This window comes from Nicotiana tomentosiformis, chromosome 9 (assembly GCF_000390325.3).
Source record: "Nicotiana tomentosiformis chromosome 9, ASM39032v3, whole genome shotgun sequence".
NCBI lineage: Eukaryota > Viridiplantae > Streptophyta > Magnoliopsida > Solanales > Solanaceae > Nicotiana > Nicotiana tomentosiformis.
This window is the reverse complement of record NC_090820.1, coordinates 33,141,504-33,160,180: the sequence shown is the minus strand read 5'-3', so window position 1 is coordinate 33,160,180 and position 18,677 is coordinate 33,141,504. Positions and strand designations below refer to the sequence as shown.

Below are 18,677 nucleotides of genomic sequence, written 5' to 3'. Positions count from 1 at the left end.
TATTGTCAATTATGAAGTGGAAGTCACTATTGGAAGGTCTTTTGTGGAATATGGGAAAACTCATATATTTTTCAAAGGAGACTGTAGCTTGAATGTAAAGGGAGTTAGTAAGAGTCTCCATGATATCAGGTTTGCAGTTAGAGGAGAAGAGGACCCCAGACTTTGTGAGGTTAATCTTTTGCCCAGATGCTTCATTGAAATAATTCAGAATGTTGGTAATTGTATTGCAGTTTCTGATGTTAGCTTTGGCAAAAAGGGTTAAGTCATCAGCAAAGAAAAGAAGGGGGATCTTAGGTCCAGACCTACTGATGCTAATTGGTAACCACTGTTTGGCAGAGACTGCATTGTCAATGAGCCTAGAAAGTCTCTCCATGCACATGATGAATAGGTAGGGAGAGATGGGGTCTCCTTGTCTAGTTCCCCTGGTTGGTATGAAGGTATCCGTTTTGCCACAATTCACCGGGATAGAGATATAGGAGGAACTGACACATGATAGGATGAACTTGGTGAGGCCAGGTGACGAGCGCAAAACACATACTTAAATCGTGCTCGCTAGTCGAATATAGTAAAGTATAATTATCGTCTCCACATGGATTAGAATTAAACAGTTTTTGAATAATCTCCAGTTGATTACTATCCAGAAAAATTAACACTTGGTTGGATATCTATTACTACGATTAACTATTGAAGTTCAAGCAAATAACAATTGATCACTAAAAAGAGCAAGGGAGCACGAAGAAATATTTATGAGGAAAATAAGGGTAATTGACTAGATAGGTGCACGATAGCTGACTCGGAATCCAATTCTTGAGTAAATTTACTCTATAATACGATCGATTCTTACGAATTCAACCGATTATGAGATTACACTTGAAGTTAATATTCCTCTTTCGATTAAACACTAGTTTCAAGTAATTAACCCAATTGAAGTATGGTAAACAATTGCAAGAATAAAAATGATGTCTATGATCAAAAGGGTAATTTCTCACGAATATTCCCTATTTTCTCGTTCAATCAACAATTCAAGAGGCTCCTTCGATTACCTGTTTGAATCATGAAATTAAACTAGAGCATAAAATGTGCAGAAATTTAATATCAAACGTCTCTTTCGATTAAGCAAAATACTAAATAAATCCACAAAATAAATCAAGCTCCATCAATTAATTATAGCAAATATCAAGAATCAAATCCTTAATCAAGCTATTGAAATACCATATCTATCAACACCCAAATATAAATTACTCCATAATATTGGAGTAGGATATCTCAAATAAAGAACAAAGAAAATATCAATTCTAAAGATTTGATACAAACCCTCGTATTGCACCGATTGTAGATTAAAATCTTGATGAATTCTTGAGTCTTCTTCCTTGGTGTCTCTCCAATCTTATCTAGGTCCAAAACAAATCCTGAAAAAGGGTATTTTTGGTGCCTTTGAACCGAAGTCCAAAACAACCTCCGGACGATCGAAAATACTCTAAGGATTTTGGGCTACCGCACCTCTGACAATTTCCAGAACAGGTTGCGACATTAACGACAGCAGCAGGTGGGTCCGTCACAGCTGTAATATCAAAAGGTCGAATAGGCTGCATCACCTGAATAGTCCTGTCGTAATGAAATTCCTCCTCTACATGGTGTCTCGGCAGAAGCCGTGTTATCATACTTGGAAATATAGGCAGCGGGCCCTCATTGGTCGCACTCGAGACATGTGCTCGAGCATAATCTTACCCATATCAAGCTTAATCCGAGTTGAGAGAGCATAAATTAGACACACCTTCACCCTTGAGACATCAATATTGTTATGAGTAGGCATGATCTTTGCATTTGTAAGCCTTAGCGGAACTCAGGCAGGACGCTGGAAATGACTCTTTTTCATGTCTTTGTGGAATTCATAAGCATCTCGCGACCAGGTGGCAAGAGACCCCGCGCCATACAGCTGGTGTCTAATATCAGTATATGGTGGTCGACGCATCAGCCTTCCAAATAAATGATGTGAATGCTCTGTGCACCCCATGGTTTGGTTGATTACTCGGGAAGAGAATGTAATTATTTTTTCGTGCACTTGGACTTGGTATACAGTATCTAAGCCGGCCTCAGGTTGCCAGTTTGCATAAAATTCCTTAACCATGTTCACATTCACCAGGACGGAACAAGGTTTCAAAACCCAAGTACCTGATGTTGTTGTAAATTGTCAAGTACTTTCTTACAAGTCTTCCATCGCCGATCCCCACTTCTGGGTCAGGATTTACTACCGTAAAAAAGGTCCGGAACCATTGCCTAGCATGAGCTGGACACAACCCTGATGCCGTATTTGCAGTATGGCACTAAATATTCATTTGGGTCAATGCGCTCATCTTCCTCCTTCACCGGGTCAGGGCGATGTGCTCGTCTACCTCCTCGCTGGCTACGAGAGGCAGCTTCTGAGAAACCTATATTAGAATGTTTGCTAGGGTGTCGAGACATTGTGCCTGCAAATGATGAACAACATTAGCCAAAATTCTTAAAGCAAAATAAGATCAAACAAGGTAACCACCCTGTACTTATGTTTTTGGCATATTCACAATCACAAAGTATATCGGGAACTCAGACTACCCCCTCTTTGTTTTTTAAAAAAGAACACGAAATACCTTGCCGACAAACCCCACACTTACCACTCATGATAGTGAGACTACATCACCACATACTATGCTAATCCAATACAAACACACAACACTTTGTAGTTGCTTAACAAGTTATACTAATTGATTATTACAAAACTCATAAATTTAAAATCATCACCACACAAGACACACAAAGGCTAACATGTTAAAGGTTAACAAAAATAAGCATGACCTCCCTCTCCACTCTTATTGTCAAGCCGTACCAAATTTCTCATAATTATCCCCCCAAATTAAGCTCAATTCTCCTTGTGGCATTTCATCAAACACAAGATAAGCAACAAATATACATCACTATTGCGACTCTAATTATTGAAAGGTTACTCCTTAAATACATAAATTGACCACCCTATAATAATCACAACACCACCAAAAGGTGACAATAGCAAGATACCACCAAAAATCTTATCAAATTTCGGCCATATTGGCCACAACTCTAAGGAAAGAGAAAAAAATAAAAAATTTCAGCACCATCAAATCTCACAACAAAAAGATTACCTCTAATTCTAAGAATAATGAAAAACATACAATTTTATGAAATAAATTCGTCCATAAAATGAACATTAACAAAAAGAATTTGAAAAACTAGCTAGGGTTAGGGTATGAACTCAAACAACTTAGATTACTACAAAAAGAAAATAGATGAGAAGAGAAATTTACCTTGACAATTGATGTAGATGAGAAAAATCTGGAAGAATGAAGGAATTAGGGAAGCTGGAATGTGATAGAGAGAGAGGGGAATGCGAGATGTGAGAAAAAGTTTGGGAAATACAGATATAAAGGCAAACAAAACAAAAAAAATTAAAAACAAAATTGTGCTACCACGTCACTAGGTGTGGCGCCCCATGCGGCGCGGTAGTGTGTATTTTCAGTGTGTTTTGAAAATAATGTTAGGCAAGAATTTTGTCTTGGCGTGTCTCCCCATGCGGCACGCTAGGATAATTTTCTTAGAGTTCCGGAAACTTTTGAGTTTTAGGCCACAGGTTGCACCCCGTCTCTATTATGTACTTATTTTCTGTTCAATTTATACGTATACCTGTCCAAACAAGTAGCAACATTCCTAAACTTTGAAAATCTTGCAAAATAATTGTTTAACATCCATCATCGGGAAAAAAAAATTAAATTAAATTAATTAATTTTTTTACTATCAAACTACTAAAACTAACAAACTAGTACAATTAATATACATACATACAAATAAAACTAACAAACTAGTACAATTAATATACATACATATAACAAACTAGTACAATTAATATACATACATACAAATACCTCCACCCCACACTTTAAGTTGTGGCATGTCCCCATGACACACAATTTAAGAGCATAAGGTAGAGAAAACTTCCCTGAATCTCTAGTCGGGATCTGAATCAAAGTTGGGCTCCGTTCTTCTCGCACGAACTAGTGCACACATCCATGCATACAACTTATTCTCGACCTTCTTGGGGTACACCCCACACTTATTTTGTTCACTAACTGCATCCTTCTCTTTTGAACTCTTCACCTTTCATACAACACTAGCATCTAGCTTCTCCTTTTTCATCCATGTTTCTATATTCATCTCAAAAGTCACAGTCTCCTCACCCACTCTAAGCATGAGTTTTCTCTCATGTATATCTAATATTGCTCTACCCGCTACTAGAAATGGTCTTTCTAGGATGAGGGGGACCTCCTTGTTCTCTTCCATATTTACCAATATAAAATCTAGAGGATATAAAAACTTATCTACCCGAACTAAGACATCTTCAACTATTCCCTCGGGTAATAGAGTCGGTTGATCTGCCAACTGCAAAGATATTGGTGTAGACCTTATCTCTCCAATCTCTTTCTACAGCTTCCTGTAAATAAATAGAGGCCTTAGATTAATTGAGGCACCAGAATCACATAGAGACTTATCAAAATTAGTAGTGCCTAAAGAGCAAGGTATGGTAAAACTCCCTGGATCTCCACACTTTTGTGGGAGTTTGTTTTGTAATATTGCACCGCAATGCTCAGTGAGATTGACCACCAAGGGTTTCTTTATTTTCCTTTTCTTTGTTAGGATCTCCTTCAAGAACTTGGCATAAGCCGACATTTGTGAGAGCACTTCTGTGAATGGTAGGTTTACATGAACCTGTTTCAGCACATCTAGAAATTTCTCGATCTGCTTGTCCAACTTTTCTCGACTCAGCTTTTGGGGAAAAGGCAGCGCAAACATATGATTGCTCTCATCATGTTCCTCCCTTCTTGATTTTTCTTCCTTCTTCTTCTCAGTTTTCATCGGGCCTTTATTCATTTTATCAACATCACCCTTCAACTGCTTCCCACTTTTTTTTTCAAGGTTCATATCATTTTGGATCAGGGTGGGATCCTTTAACACTTGCCCACTTCTCAGATTTACAGCATTCACTGTTTCTTTGGAATTTCTCTCAGTATCAGCTAGAAGTGTTCCTAGGGATCTCTCCAATATTAGAGTAGCTAAGTGCCTAATCTGTTTTTCCAATATTCGAAAAGATGTACTCAATTCTTTGATAGCTGCATCATGGGCATCAAGTCTTTCATCTGTCTTGATAATGAAGGTCTTCATAATATCTTCCATGCTGGATTGATTTGACGGTTGAGATTGATACTGCTGCCGCTGCTGATTTTGAAAACCTGTAGCTCCTTGTTCCTGGAATCTTGGGTTGTTTTGTTGCCATGCATTTGCAGTACCCCCAGGTGAACTCCATGAAAAGCCGGGGTGCCTCTGACCCATTGCATTATAGTTTCCTACAACATTCACTTCCTCAGTTGATGCTTGACACTCATGGGTAGGGTGTCCTCTTTCACATATATCACAAGTTGCATAGTGTACATTTTTTATCGAAGCTACAATTAGCTTCCGTATTTCTTTAGCCATAGCATCAAGTTGTACTTGCACAGATATAGTAGCATCAACTTGGTGAACACCAGTTGATTTTCTTCTTTCCACACTCTCATAGGGCCACTGATTAGCATCTTCGGATAACTCATCAAGGATTGTATCTATTTCCTCTGGAGCCTTCTTCATAAAAGGGCCTCCAACTGCATTGCTTAATGTTTTACGCGAGGTCGATGTCAATCCATCCCAAAAATCTTGGAGTTGTATCCATAGTTCAATTCTGCCATGTTGACACCTTCTAACTATCTCCTTAAACCTCTCTCATGCTTCAAAAATAGTTTTATTCTCTTTCTGACAGAAGTTATGAATTTCTCTTCTAAATTTTCCCGTCTTGGCTGAGGAGAAATATTTATCAATAAATTTTCTGGTCATTTACTCATATGTTCTAATTTATCCATTTGGCAAGCTTCGAAGCGACTTCTTTGCATCATCTTTAAGTGAAAAGGGGAATGCCCTTAAATACATTGCATCTTGTGACACCCCATTGTATTGAAAGGTGTTCATATTCTTCTCGAAGTCCATCATATACGTGTTTGGATCTTTGTTCATCTTTCCTCTTAAAACGCAGCTGTTTTGAATGGTTTGAAGCAAACCTTGCTTTAACTCGAAATTATTGGCTGCAATTGGAAGTGGTCTAACACTTGACAATCCTTGATTGTAGACTGGTCTGGCATAGTCACCCAATACTCTACCAGGCCTTGGTATCGCATTCTCGAATTGGTCTTCAATCAAGGGTCTATTTAGATTGAATCTTCGACCCCTATTGTCTTCGACATTTTTCTCAGCAGCTCTATGGGCCGCCTCAACAGCTATCCTTGCAGCTGCCTCTACCTCATTGTCATCATTATTAGCCATGTGTTCTTGGGTTGAAGTTTGCCCCAAGAACCTTACGGTGAACTCTTTATCCTTCCTCAGTTGCGGCTGGTGTTTTTCGAATTCCGGTTTGTAGGGTATTAATTCTTTACAAGAAGATCGTGTCATACACCACGAACTTAACCCGTTGCCTGAACACGGAGGAGAAACCCGTGAAGAACAAAATAAAAGAAAAAAATTAAAAACTAATTCCTGAATTAGCACTACAAACTACTTCCAACACTATTGATTGCCAATCCCCGGCAACGACGCCAAAATTTGACGACCACAAAACACACACTTAAATTGTGCTCGCTAGTCGAATATAGTATAGTATAATTATTGTCTCCACAAGGATTGGAATTAAACAGTGTTTGAATAATCTCTAGTTAAGTACTATCTACGAAAATTAACACTTGGTTGGATATCTATTACTACGATTAACTATTGAAGTTCAAGCAAATAACAATTGATCACTAAAAAGAGCAAGGGAGCACAAAGAAATATTTATGAGGAAAATAAGGGTAATTGACTAGATAGGTGCACGATAACTGACTCGAGATTTGATTCTTGAGTTAATTCACTCAATAATACGATCGATTCTTATGAATTCAACCGATTATCAGATTACACTTGAAGCTAATATTTCACTTTCGATTAAACACTAGTTTCAAGTAATTAACCCAATTGAAGCATGATAAACAATTGCAAGAATAAAAATGATGTTTATGATTGAAAGGGTAGTTTCTCACGAATATACTCTATTTTCTCGTTCAATCAACAATTCAAGAGGCTCCTTCGATTACCTATTTGAATCATGAAATTAAACTAGAGCATAAAATGTGCAGAAATTTAATATCAAACTTTTGTTTTGATTAAGCAAAATACTAAATAAATCCACAATACAAATCAAGCTCCATCAATTAATTCTAGCAAGTATCAAGAATCAAATCCCTAATCAAGCTATTAAAACACAATATCTATCAACACCCAACTGGAAATTACTCCATAACAATGGAGTAGGATATCTCAAATAAGTTAAAGAACAAAGAAAACATCAATTCTAAATATTTGATACAAACTCTCGTATTGCACCGATTGTAGATTGAAATCTTGATGAATTCTTGAGTCTTCTCCCTTGGTGGCTCTCCAATCTTCTCTAGGTCCAAAACAAATCCTGAAAAGGGTATTTTTGGTGCCTTTAAACCGAAGTCCAAAACAACTATCACGACCCAAAATCCATTAAAGGTCGTGATGGCGTCGGACACCGCTATCAGGTAAGCGAAAAATAAATACTTAATTTGGTTCTCCTTTTAATATTTTTGAAATCATATTTCCTTCGATTAAATACTAAAATATGAAATTTACAAAGTAAATAATAATATTTTTAATAATTTCAATACATGACAACACAAATTTACCCCAAAACCCGGTGTTACAAGTGCATGAGCATCAACTAGGAAGTAAAATAAAATACAGCATCTGTCCGGAATACTAATTGGACAGAAAAAAATTATAAATACTCTGAAAGAGACTCTATTGGGTGCAGATCATGGTATAGAGTGCAGCTCTCCTAATTCCCCGCAATACCCGTACCTCTGCGCCCACAAGGCCACTAGACATATATGTACCTACACGAAAATGTACAGCAAGTGTAGCATGAGCACATAAATCAACGTGTACCCAGTAAGTATCCCGTCTAACCTCGAAGAAGTAATGAAGAGATGTCGACTTCGACACTTACTATGGGCTATAAATAAAATATCAATGATATAACTAAGCATGGATTACGTAGAATGGCTGTAAGCTCAATATCATGAAATAAGTAAATAATTCTTTGGTTAATAAGAAATTTCCAAATTTATTTTTCATCATTTATCAATTTGTATCTCAATCCAATGAAGCAATATCAATTATCTTAAATTTTAAAGCAACCAATTCAATTATGCACAAATCATGCCGAGATCGTACGGCCAGATCCAACATAATATTTAAACTGTGCACTGCCGAGGGTCGAACGGCATGAACCATAGAGGCATCTATCTGCTACCGAGGCATTCGGCCCGCTCCACAAAAGAGAAAAAACACATTAAACAACCAATTCAAGATTTATTAAGGGGCAAATATTCCAAGAATTTCAAATTCTCGTTTAACGGTCAAGTAAAAGAAGTTTAACCCTTTTTTATAATTCCCTTATCGAGTTTCTAAATGTTTTAAATAATTAAATTAACAAGTAGGGAGCAACATCGCAAGTACAATATGATATGGGTCCTAGACTACCCGGACATAAGCGTAATAGTAGCTACGCACGGACTCTTGTCACCTCGTGCGTACGTAACCCCCACAAATAGAAGAATATAATAATTTGATTCACCTATGAGGTTAATTCCCTCTTAACCCCATAATGAGATTTACCTCGCTCCGAAATTCCGCAACCGACTCCCAAGCCCTTCCAACAACTCAAACCGATGCCCAATGCTCCAAAACTAGTCAATAAATGTGCAAACCCATAAATATATACTCTAATACTCATTGTAATTCAATTTACAACAATTTTTAAATCCGCTTGAAAAGTAGATAAAAATCACCCTCGGGCCCACGTGCCCGGATTCCGAAACTTTTCAAAGATAAACTTTATCCACGACACCACGAACTCAAATATATAATTTATTCCAAATTCCATGTCCAATTTCGTGGTCAAAATCCAAAAATACCAATTTCTAGGTTTTTCTTCAAAATCCCAAATTTTCACAAATTTTAAAGTCTAAATCCATATATAATCCAAGTATTTAACTTGAAATTGGTAGGAATCACTTACCTTGACATAGATGACAAAACTCTCCCTTCCAAGTGCTCCAAAAATCGCCCAACCAAAAGAAAAATAGAGGAAAATGGCCAAATCCCGTCTTTAAAACTTCACTGCCCAGGTCCGCCCTTCTTCGCGATCGTGGAAAGACCATCGCGATCGCGAAGGCCAAAGAAACACTGCCTCCAAATTTCCTCTTCACGTTCGCGACACTCTGATCGCGTTCGCAAAGGCCAGCTGCCCAGACCCCTCGCGCTTGCGTTCCCTTCTATGCGTTCGCGTAGGCCAAATGGCCTTAGGCCTATCTCCCCCTTTTTTCTTCGCGTTCGCATAGCCTTGGCCGTGTTCGCGAATGCTTGCCCAGCTCTTGCCTCTCGTTCGCGTCCACTTGCTCGCGTTCGCGAAGCCCAACCCAGCAGCCTTACAAATTTCCTCTACGCAAACGCGGGACTTCCTTTGCATTCGCGAAGAAGAACACTAGACACCAGCAACAACTGTCCAAAACAACCAGAAATGATCTGAAACCATCCCGAAATACACTCGAGGCCGCCGAGACTCCGTCCAAATCGCACGAACCAGACCTATAACATAACATGGACCTTCTCGAGGTCTCAAATCACATCTAACAACATCAAAATCATGAATCGCACCCCAATTCAAACTTTAGAACTTCAAACTTCTACATTCGATGCCGTAACCCATCAAATAATGTCCGGTTGACCTAAAATTTTGTACATAAGTCACATTCGACATTACAGACCTACACCAAATCCTGGAATCCAATTTTGACCCCGATATCAAAAAGTCCACTCCCGGTCAAACTTCTCATAAACTTTTAGATTTCTAACTTCCGCTAAATGACCCCAAAATGACCTGCGGACCTCCGAATCCACTTGGGGGGGCGCTCCTATCGTGCCCCATTTTCTCTCACAAAAATCGAGCTTCGACGTGTGACAACTCTTTTTAAGGAAGGTATTAAAATAGAAGAGTTGCCACCTAACGGTTTAAGGTGCGTTAGGGCACCTATTCGCATATGACTCAGGTTTGACTAGTTTGCATCACCAGAGATCGGGTAAGGGCTCGAAATTACCTCAAAGAGAAGGTGTTAGGCACTCTTCCAGGTCCACAACTGTGTTTCCCGGCCGAACTTGAATTATATGAATTAATCAGATAAACAAAGACAGAGTAAACAAGAAGTTTGAGAAATTTTATTATTAAAAGGCTTTGAGGAAATACAAACACTTGATTCAAATATAAAAAGGGAATACAATGGGGGGTCCTAAGTTTTTTAACCTAAAGAATTACCCCGTGCAACATAAATAATACTTCATAACTCCCTCAAGATGGGGTGTTACTCGTATTATTCAGCGGGCACAGACTATCATCTCCTGCTACTCGATTACTATCTTTAAGATATTACCTAAAGCGCACTAGTTCAATTATAAGTCGTACCTTATGCGTGCACTACCCGTCCCATACCTATGGTCCATGAGGCATTGGACCTCCATTTTGGGTAGTTCTAGACTTTACTTAGGCTGCTCAAAAATGTCAAAACTAGGCGACAATTCAAAACAAATAGGACTGCACTTAAGGACAGTTAAAAGGCTCAAGTTAGCCTCCGCAGTTAGACAACAATTGCACGCGAACAGATTTTTACGTTAGGCATTAGACGGTTTCAAAATTGAGGAAGATTGAAGTCATTAAGCTCTATAGACATGGTTTCTATATGATCTGATCCAAATGTGCAAGCAGTTTCAGATGCAGGGCACCACTTTAGACCTATGATTTCTAAATTACCAGTTTGAGAGTATCTGATACTATTAAGTTGTTTATTGAGATTATATATTATAAATTAATAAAACCTATAGCATGATCTCTAAGTGGTTTACACAGAAAGAGATAGTAAAAATTATTGAAAATGCTTAGAATTTGCTCATGCTTTCTAATAGTGGCATGGCTAAGCAGTAAACAACATTTGAAGAGTCCAGTATCAGCACTTTAGAGCGAGTGGTAATACCCTATAGGAAGGATTTTCTAAAGATTGGCGACTGGAATCGATTTTTTATATTTAGCTCCTATAGGCATGTTTTCTAGGTGCAATAGCGAATTAAATAATTAAAATCCTATAGGCGTGATATCTAATGAACATGGTGCAGTTATGCAAATTGAAGGGCATTTATTGGCATTTATTTCCTATAGGCATGTTGTCTAGCGACACATAGCAGTAGACATGGGATAAATAAAGCAATTATGCTTTGATAGCGTACAAGTTGTGTGAGTGTGTGATTTCCCTAATGACATGATTTTTAATAGTGTACATTGAGAGTGAACGACACATATAACAAACACATCATTAAGTCCTATAGGCATGTTACCTACCCATCGCATATGAATATTAAATCTACCCCATTCCCTTTTACTATCAACCCCAATTGTTTATACAAAGATTATTACATGCCCATTAGTGAGTAAAATAACAATGTCACATAACGGTGAACATGCCCACAGTAGGCTCAAATAAATATCCAGCATTGCCTGGGCCTTCAACATCTCCTATAGCATACTCAGGCCTTCAACAGAGAGTCGCGTTCAATACATGACTCAAGGTTCTATAGAAATATCCAAACCAATTTACTTAACCACAACACCAAGTGTTGCGCTACTTGAAAGAACCAAATTCAGACACACAGTACATGACAAGGGGAAATGGAATAGTAGGAACAATTTTGGAGTTTGAGGGAGTGACTAAGGACCAAGACCTAGTGCGTCAGAGTTCACAAGAGTCTCAATTGTACGTGCTCACACTAGGGAGGTCGACAACAGAACCTAGATAGGCTTGGCTTTCAGCCGATTAAGAATGAGAATTCAGAATAGCATGAGTAGTAAATAAGAAGAGTGGATAGTGATACAGGGACAAAAATTAAATACTACACCAAGTTAAGCATACAGAGCAACTAATCAAGCAGGCCAGCAAGACAGCAAAACACCACATAGATAGTCTCATATTGAAAGAAATTGGGGAAGCAACAAGTTTGCAAGATATACATAGATTATCATTCATGACATTAAACCAATTGAGACCTAAGAAGTTTGGATTAAGCTAAGCATGCATCTTAGGGTCATACTAATCAAAATTTAGACATTGTGATAAACATTGAAGAGGCAAGCCATTAAAAATAGAATGGAAAAACATATTAGCATAGGAGCAAGATCATAGTTGAGGCAGAAATGAATGTTTATCTTAACATACTAAGTGATGCTAAGGAAAACATGTTTAGAGTGAACCTTAAAGCAGTGTTCTATATAGTGTTGGCTAGTACACAAAGAACAGTCAATCAGACACAAAACTCAGCACTAAATGATTCACAGAGGGAGATTTCCATAGAGTTGTAGTAGTATCCAAAGCAAGGTATGAAGAAACTCTATAACTAACAACATATAGTCGTAGCAGTCAAATTTAGATCAAAATAGGCACGCATTGAAACTCAAAACTGAAACATATTCAGATGCTAGAGGTACATGACTGATTCTAGAAGAAAATAAAGAACCAACATAGAAGTGCAGACCAGCCTAACACAAACTAAGGACAAAGCAGTAAACTATCTCATGCATTCAACTATCATAGGATGACAAAAGAGTATCGAGCATTATCATAATAGTGCTATATCAGGGATTCACAAACTAAATCATACTCATATAATTCAAACACATATAAGTATGCAGAAGGAAAGAAATAAAATTAACTTTGCAGGGGTTAAAACACTAACCAGTAGCAAACATTATACGAATAGAAGGATAGTAAAGAGCTTAATAGCAAGAACCCCAAATCTCTGATGCTTCAGAGTTCACAAGAACTTCGACAAGGGCTCCGAGCAGTGCTTGCACCGAAGGAGGTCGTTTAATAGCCTTGGCTTTCAGCCGGCCCAGAATTTCACAAAATACTCGAGTGTAACAGAGTGAATGAGTAAGTGAAAGGAGGAGAACAATGAGAATAATAGTAGTGATTAGGAGATTCCGCGGTCCCTTCAAAGGGTATTAGGGGAGGGGTTTATATAGTATAAAAATCAACCAAGTAAACATGAAAAACAAATTATTCAAACACAAATAAGGAAAGATATACTAGAGTCAATTAGAATCGGTTATTTTTAGGGCGTGAACAAAGGGGTTCAGTAAATCAACCGGGAATAACAACTATCATGCAAATAATACTAAAAATAAAGGAATACAGAAGATTAAACAGAGAATAAGGAAAATATCATACCAAAAATCATTTAGAGTCAGATTTAGGGAAAAATAAAGTAGAAAATAGGAAAATAATAGTCAAACACGAAAAAGGGAAAGTATCAATCAATCGAAAAATCAGTAAAGGAAAAAAAAAAGGAAAGTCTAAAACCCTAGTTGGGACTAACGACTTGAATCGAACCAATAATGCAAGAATCATTCAATATAACATGCATATAAACGAAAGATCGTCCAGATCCTCATAGAATCAAAGTAAATCGGTTCGTTCTTGAGAAGTCGTTCTTGCCAAAAATAGGGCAAGAACTAAGTAACACCGTAAACATGCGTATGATGATAGAATATCACAAAATAGGTAAGTAGATCATGGATTGATTCCATGTTTGAGTCGGAATCGGAGAGGATTAAGGGTTACGACGGCTAGGGTTTAATCATAGAAGAAGAGAGATGAGAGAATTTAGGGGCGGTGGGTTTAGGAAATAGGGTTAGGGTTTGGGTGATGGGTAGTTAATTAAAACAGGGGAATTGCTAGGGGGCGTTGATCATTTGAGATCAACGACCAGGATTAGAGGAGAAGCGGGCGGGTCACGGATCGGGTCCCAATCGAGTTATAACTAAGGGGTCGTTTGGTCATGGGCCAAGGGTTGGGCTAAAGATATTGGGCCAATTTGGTCCAGAAAATTAGTTTAAAGCTAGGCTATTATTTAAATACACGAAAATAATTTATATAAATGCTTGAAAAATAAGTAAAAATATTATTTATACACTGAAATTCTTAACAATAATAACTTTGTATCATAAAAATATAAAATTCTATTTTGACACAAGTAATATAAATAAAGCGCATTTCTGTATAGATATAGGCTATTACTGCAAAATTACGCAAATAGCTTAACAATATTAATGTAATTACATAAAATGAATTAAAATATTTGAAACATGTATTATAGGTGCGAAAATAATAACTTTAAGTAGTTAAATCATCATCAAATACTTTGAAGGAGTAATTAATAATTATTCAAGTAATCAATTTAAAAGCTCTAAAAATTATGGAAAATTATAGAAAATGCTTGTATATGTTTGTAAACTAAATGATGATGCAAAAATGCCATGTTGAAAGTATATATGCATTTTTAGAAAATATGAGGGAAAAATTAGGTATCAAGAGCTACCCCTCTTTACCCGGGAATGATGAAAGAGTTACCGGGTAAAGAAATGATGACTGATTTTGATCAAATGGGGTAATTTGAAAAATGGAGGCCGAACCTTAGTTTCTAAGTTGCCTACATATCCATGGTATTACAGGAATCAAGCCGTGTGTAGTTCTGGATCCAACGGTGAACTGAACCGATGGAGTTGTTGTAGGAATAGCCGTATGCTTCGGAAAGGCTCTTTTGGGTAGGACAATATCAGATGAATTTGCGCGAAATCACAAATGTGAATCTGAAATGTTATGGCTATATCTCAAAACGAGTATCCGAACGGTTATCAAGTAAAAGTGGGTAACTGATGGTGGTTGGTTGCATTTGAAATAATTGTAGGATGTGAACGTTGAACAGAAACTGGAGCGAAGATTGCTACCGTTAGGAGAACGGTTACTTCCTGGATTACCTGCAAAACTTAAACACGATGCATACAAGTATATATGGATTATTACGAGAATTTAAACATGATGCAGATTCCCTTTGGATCATGAAAGTTGTCGTTGGACAGTGGGGATGATGTCCTTAGACCATGACGTCCTGGGCCATGAATCATGTGATAGGGGATTCGCAGGCCATGAGATGATGTCCACGAGCCATTAAAATGGTGCCTCTAAACCATGACGCCTTTGAATAATGATGTGCAATACTGAGAGATCCTCAGGCCATGGAATGGTGTCTTCCGGTTATGAGGATGATGCCTTCGGACTATGACGCCTTTGGACAAAATGGCGATATTTCAGCCTATGAAGTGTAAAGATGTGGTGCTTAGTCACATGCGAAGAAGAGACAAGACAAGGCTTAGGCTTGTGTATGATGAGGGCAGTGCTTAGCCTTAGGTGAATAGAGGATAGTGTTAGGTCTTAGGTGGCATAGTGGGGATAGTATTTAATCCTGAGGAAAAGCCAGTGCTTAGCCGTATGCAAGAGAGGGGTAGGGCTTAGCCCTATGCAAAATAGGAGACAACGCTTAGTTTCATGCGAGTAAGGTAAGCGGTGCTTAGCTTCATGTAAAATAGGAGACAATGCTTAGTCTCATACAAAGAAGGCAGTGCTTAGCCTTGTGTAGTTAAGGAGGCGATGCTTAGCCTCGTGCAAATAAGAGACAATGCTTAGTCTCGTGCAAAGAAATGATACAATGCTTAGTCTTATGTAGAGAAAGGAGACAATGTTTAGTCTCATGCAAATAAAAGGAGACAGTGCTTAGTCTCGATGTAAGGAAAGGCAGAGCTTAGCCTTATGCGATTAGGGAGGCAATGCTTAGCCTCATGCGAAAGAGGAGACAATGCTTAGTCTCAAGCAAAGAAAGGCGATGCTTAGCCTTATGCAATTTATGGAGGCAATGCTTAGCCTCATGCAAAAATAGGAGACGATGTTTAGTCTCATGCAAAGAAAATGAGACAGTGCTTAGTCTCATGCAATTAGGAGACATTGCTTAGTCTCATGCAAGGAAAGGGAGACAGTGCTTAGTCTCATGCAATTAGGAGACATTGCTTAGTATCATGCAAAGAAAGGCCGAGCTTAGCCTTATGCAAGGAGAGGAGACAGTGCTTAGTCTCATGCAAAGAAAGGCCGAGCTTAGCTTTATGCAATTTATGGAGGCAATGCTTAGCCTCCTGCAAAATAGGAGACAATGCTTAGTCTCGATGCAAGGAAAGGTGGTGCTTAGCCTTATGCAATTAGAGAGGCAATGCTTAGCCTCATGCAAAAATAGGAGACAATGCTTAGTCTCTATGTAAGGAAAATGATGAGTGACAGTAGAGTGTTTCTTAGCTGGAGATGCTTGGGACAAATAATCTGCTATTTTGAAGGTAGTGACCTGACGTGTCTGCAGATATTATTGTCTTACTGTGCCTGCATCCAAAGAAAAATTGTGACTTTTGCAGGGGAAGGTTGGTTCGCACTTTTGTCTTTTGCTTTGCATGTGCTCCTGTCTTGAGATCCTATTTGAGTTACCCTGGGTAGCATCTGGCTGTTTATAGAAATAAAGTTTTTCGAAAGAAATGCGTGCATTTGATGAATGTAGTTATTTGAGATATAGTAGTATGCAATATCGACTAAGTTAGATGAACCAATGACTGTGACATATTTTAGAGACATTGCGACCTCCTTGCTTTAGAATTTTGAGGGTCCTCCTCAAAATTATGCCCCAGTTTAAAAGCAATTCTTTGACTGTTCTGTGTATGACGATGTCAGCTGAACTTGCTTTAGAATTTTGAGGTCCTCCTCAAAATTCTTCACCAGTTTCTGACCATGGCAAAAATGAAGATTTTATTGAGATGTGATCGAACCCACAGGGATGCCTACGTATCCCATCTTAAACGGGAATCAGGTCAAGCGTAGTTCAGTTACATCAAATGTAAAAATATAAACAATCTAAACATAGTATCTCTTGACTACGTCTGAGTTGATAGGTTTTGGCCAAATTTCCGTCCATCTCTGCGAGTATGAGCACTCCTCCTGTTAGTACTCTGTGAACCATGTAGGGCCCTTGCCAATTGGGTGAAAATTTCCCGTTGGCTTCATCTTGATGCGGGAAGATCCGCTTCAGCACCAGTTGTCCCGGTGTGAATTGTCTAGGCCTGACCCTTTTGTTGAAAGCTCTGGACATTCTGTTCTGGTAAAGTTGACCGTGACATACTGCGTTCATTCTTTTTCCGTCAATGAGAGCAGTTGCTCATAACAACTTCATATCCATTCTGCATCACTCAGTTCAACTTCAACCCATTTTGTGAAATAGCCTATGGCCACTAGAATGAACCTGTGCACACTTGAAGCGGCGGGTTCGATTGGACCGATGACATCCATCCCACAACCGGAGAAAGGCCAAGGTGCACTTGTTTACTTGAGTTCATTGGGTGGCACTCGTATCATATATGCATGTACTTGGAATTGATGACACTTTTGGACATACATGATGCAGTCTGTTTCCATAGTCATCTTGGCTAAACCAAAACCATTAATGTGTGGTTTGCAAGTTCCGGCATGTATCTCTTCGAGCAATTTGGATGCTTCCTTGGCGTTGACACACCGTAATAATCCTAGATCTGGAGTCCTTTTGTATAAAATTCCTCCACTTTGGAAGAAATGGTTGGACAATCTTCGGAGTGTGCGTTTCTGAGTATGATTTGCGTGCTCCCGGTACTCTCCTTTTGCCAAGTATTCTTTGATGTCATGGAACCACGGATTCCCATCAGTTTATTCTTCAACATGAGCACAATAAGCTGGCTGATTATGGATCCCTACTGGAATAAGATCGATGAAATTCTTGTCTAGGTGTTGTATCATGGAAGATAGAGTGGCCAACGCATCTGCGAACTCATTCTGGATTCTCAAAATATGTTTGAACTCAATTTTTGTGAACCTCCTCATCAACTCTTGTACGTAGTACAAATATGGGAATATTTTTGTATTCTTCGTAACTCATTCTCCTAAAACCTGATGTACCAAAAGGTCTGAATCTCCAATTACCAGCAATTCCTGAACGTTCATGTCAATGTCTAACTTGAACCCCAAGATGCAAGCCTCGTATTCTACCATGTTATTGGTATACGGAAATCTAAGTTTTGCGGATACTAGATAGTGTTAACCTATCTCTGATACCAAAACTACTCCAATACCTACTCCTTTGAAGTTTACAGCTCCATCAAAAAACATTCTCCAACTGTCATAGATTTCGGTGATATCTTCTCCTACGAATGATATCTCTTCATCGGGAAAATACATTTTTATTGGTTCGTATTCTCCACCCACAGGATTTTCTTCCAAGTGATATGCCAATTCCTGTCCCTTGACCGCTTTCTGAGTTACATAGATGATGTCGAACTCACTCAGTAGTATCTTCCATTTTGCCAACTTTCCCGTAGGCATGGGTTTTTGGAAGATGTATTTTAACGGATCCATTATTAATATGAGGTATGTGGTGTAGGCACAAAAGTAGTGCCTCTACTTCTGAGCTATCCACGTCAAAGTGCAGCAGGTGCACTCCAGCAAAGAATATCGTGCTTTGTATGGTGTGAA

At 38.4% G+C, this 18,677-nt stretch overlaps 1 protein-coding gene and 1 non-coding gene across 2 annotated transcripts; one reads left to right on the top strand and one right to left on the bottom strand.

Annotated features, from left to right (window-relative positions):
- Positions 1 to 4,488: 4,488 nt before the first annotated feature.
- On the bottom strand, positions 4,489 to 5,688 carry LOC138898572 (uncharacterized). The gene has a single exon (XM_070184649.1). It carries the CDS (start codon positions 5,686 to 5,688, stop codon positions 4,489 to 4,491), a length of 1,200 nt encoding a protein of 399 aa, XP_070040750.1.
- An 88-nt stretch (positions 5,689 to 5,776) lies between these two features.
- Positions 5,777 to 5,883, top strand: LOC117275684 (small nucleolar RNA R71). Its single transcript, XR_004505886.1, has one exon. It is a non-coding gene; the product is annotated as a small nucleolar RNA R71 (small nucleolar RNA).
- Positions 5,884 to 18,677: the final 12,794 nt, after the last annotated feature.

Coding starts and splice junctions, on each gene's coding strand:
- LOC138898572 (XM_070184649.1), bottom strand. CDS start 5,688: ATGAAGAAGGCTCCAGAGGAAATAGATACAATCCTTGATGAGTTATCC.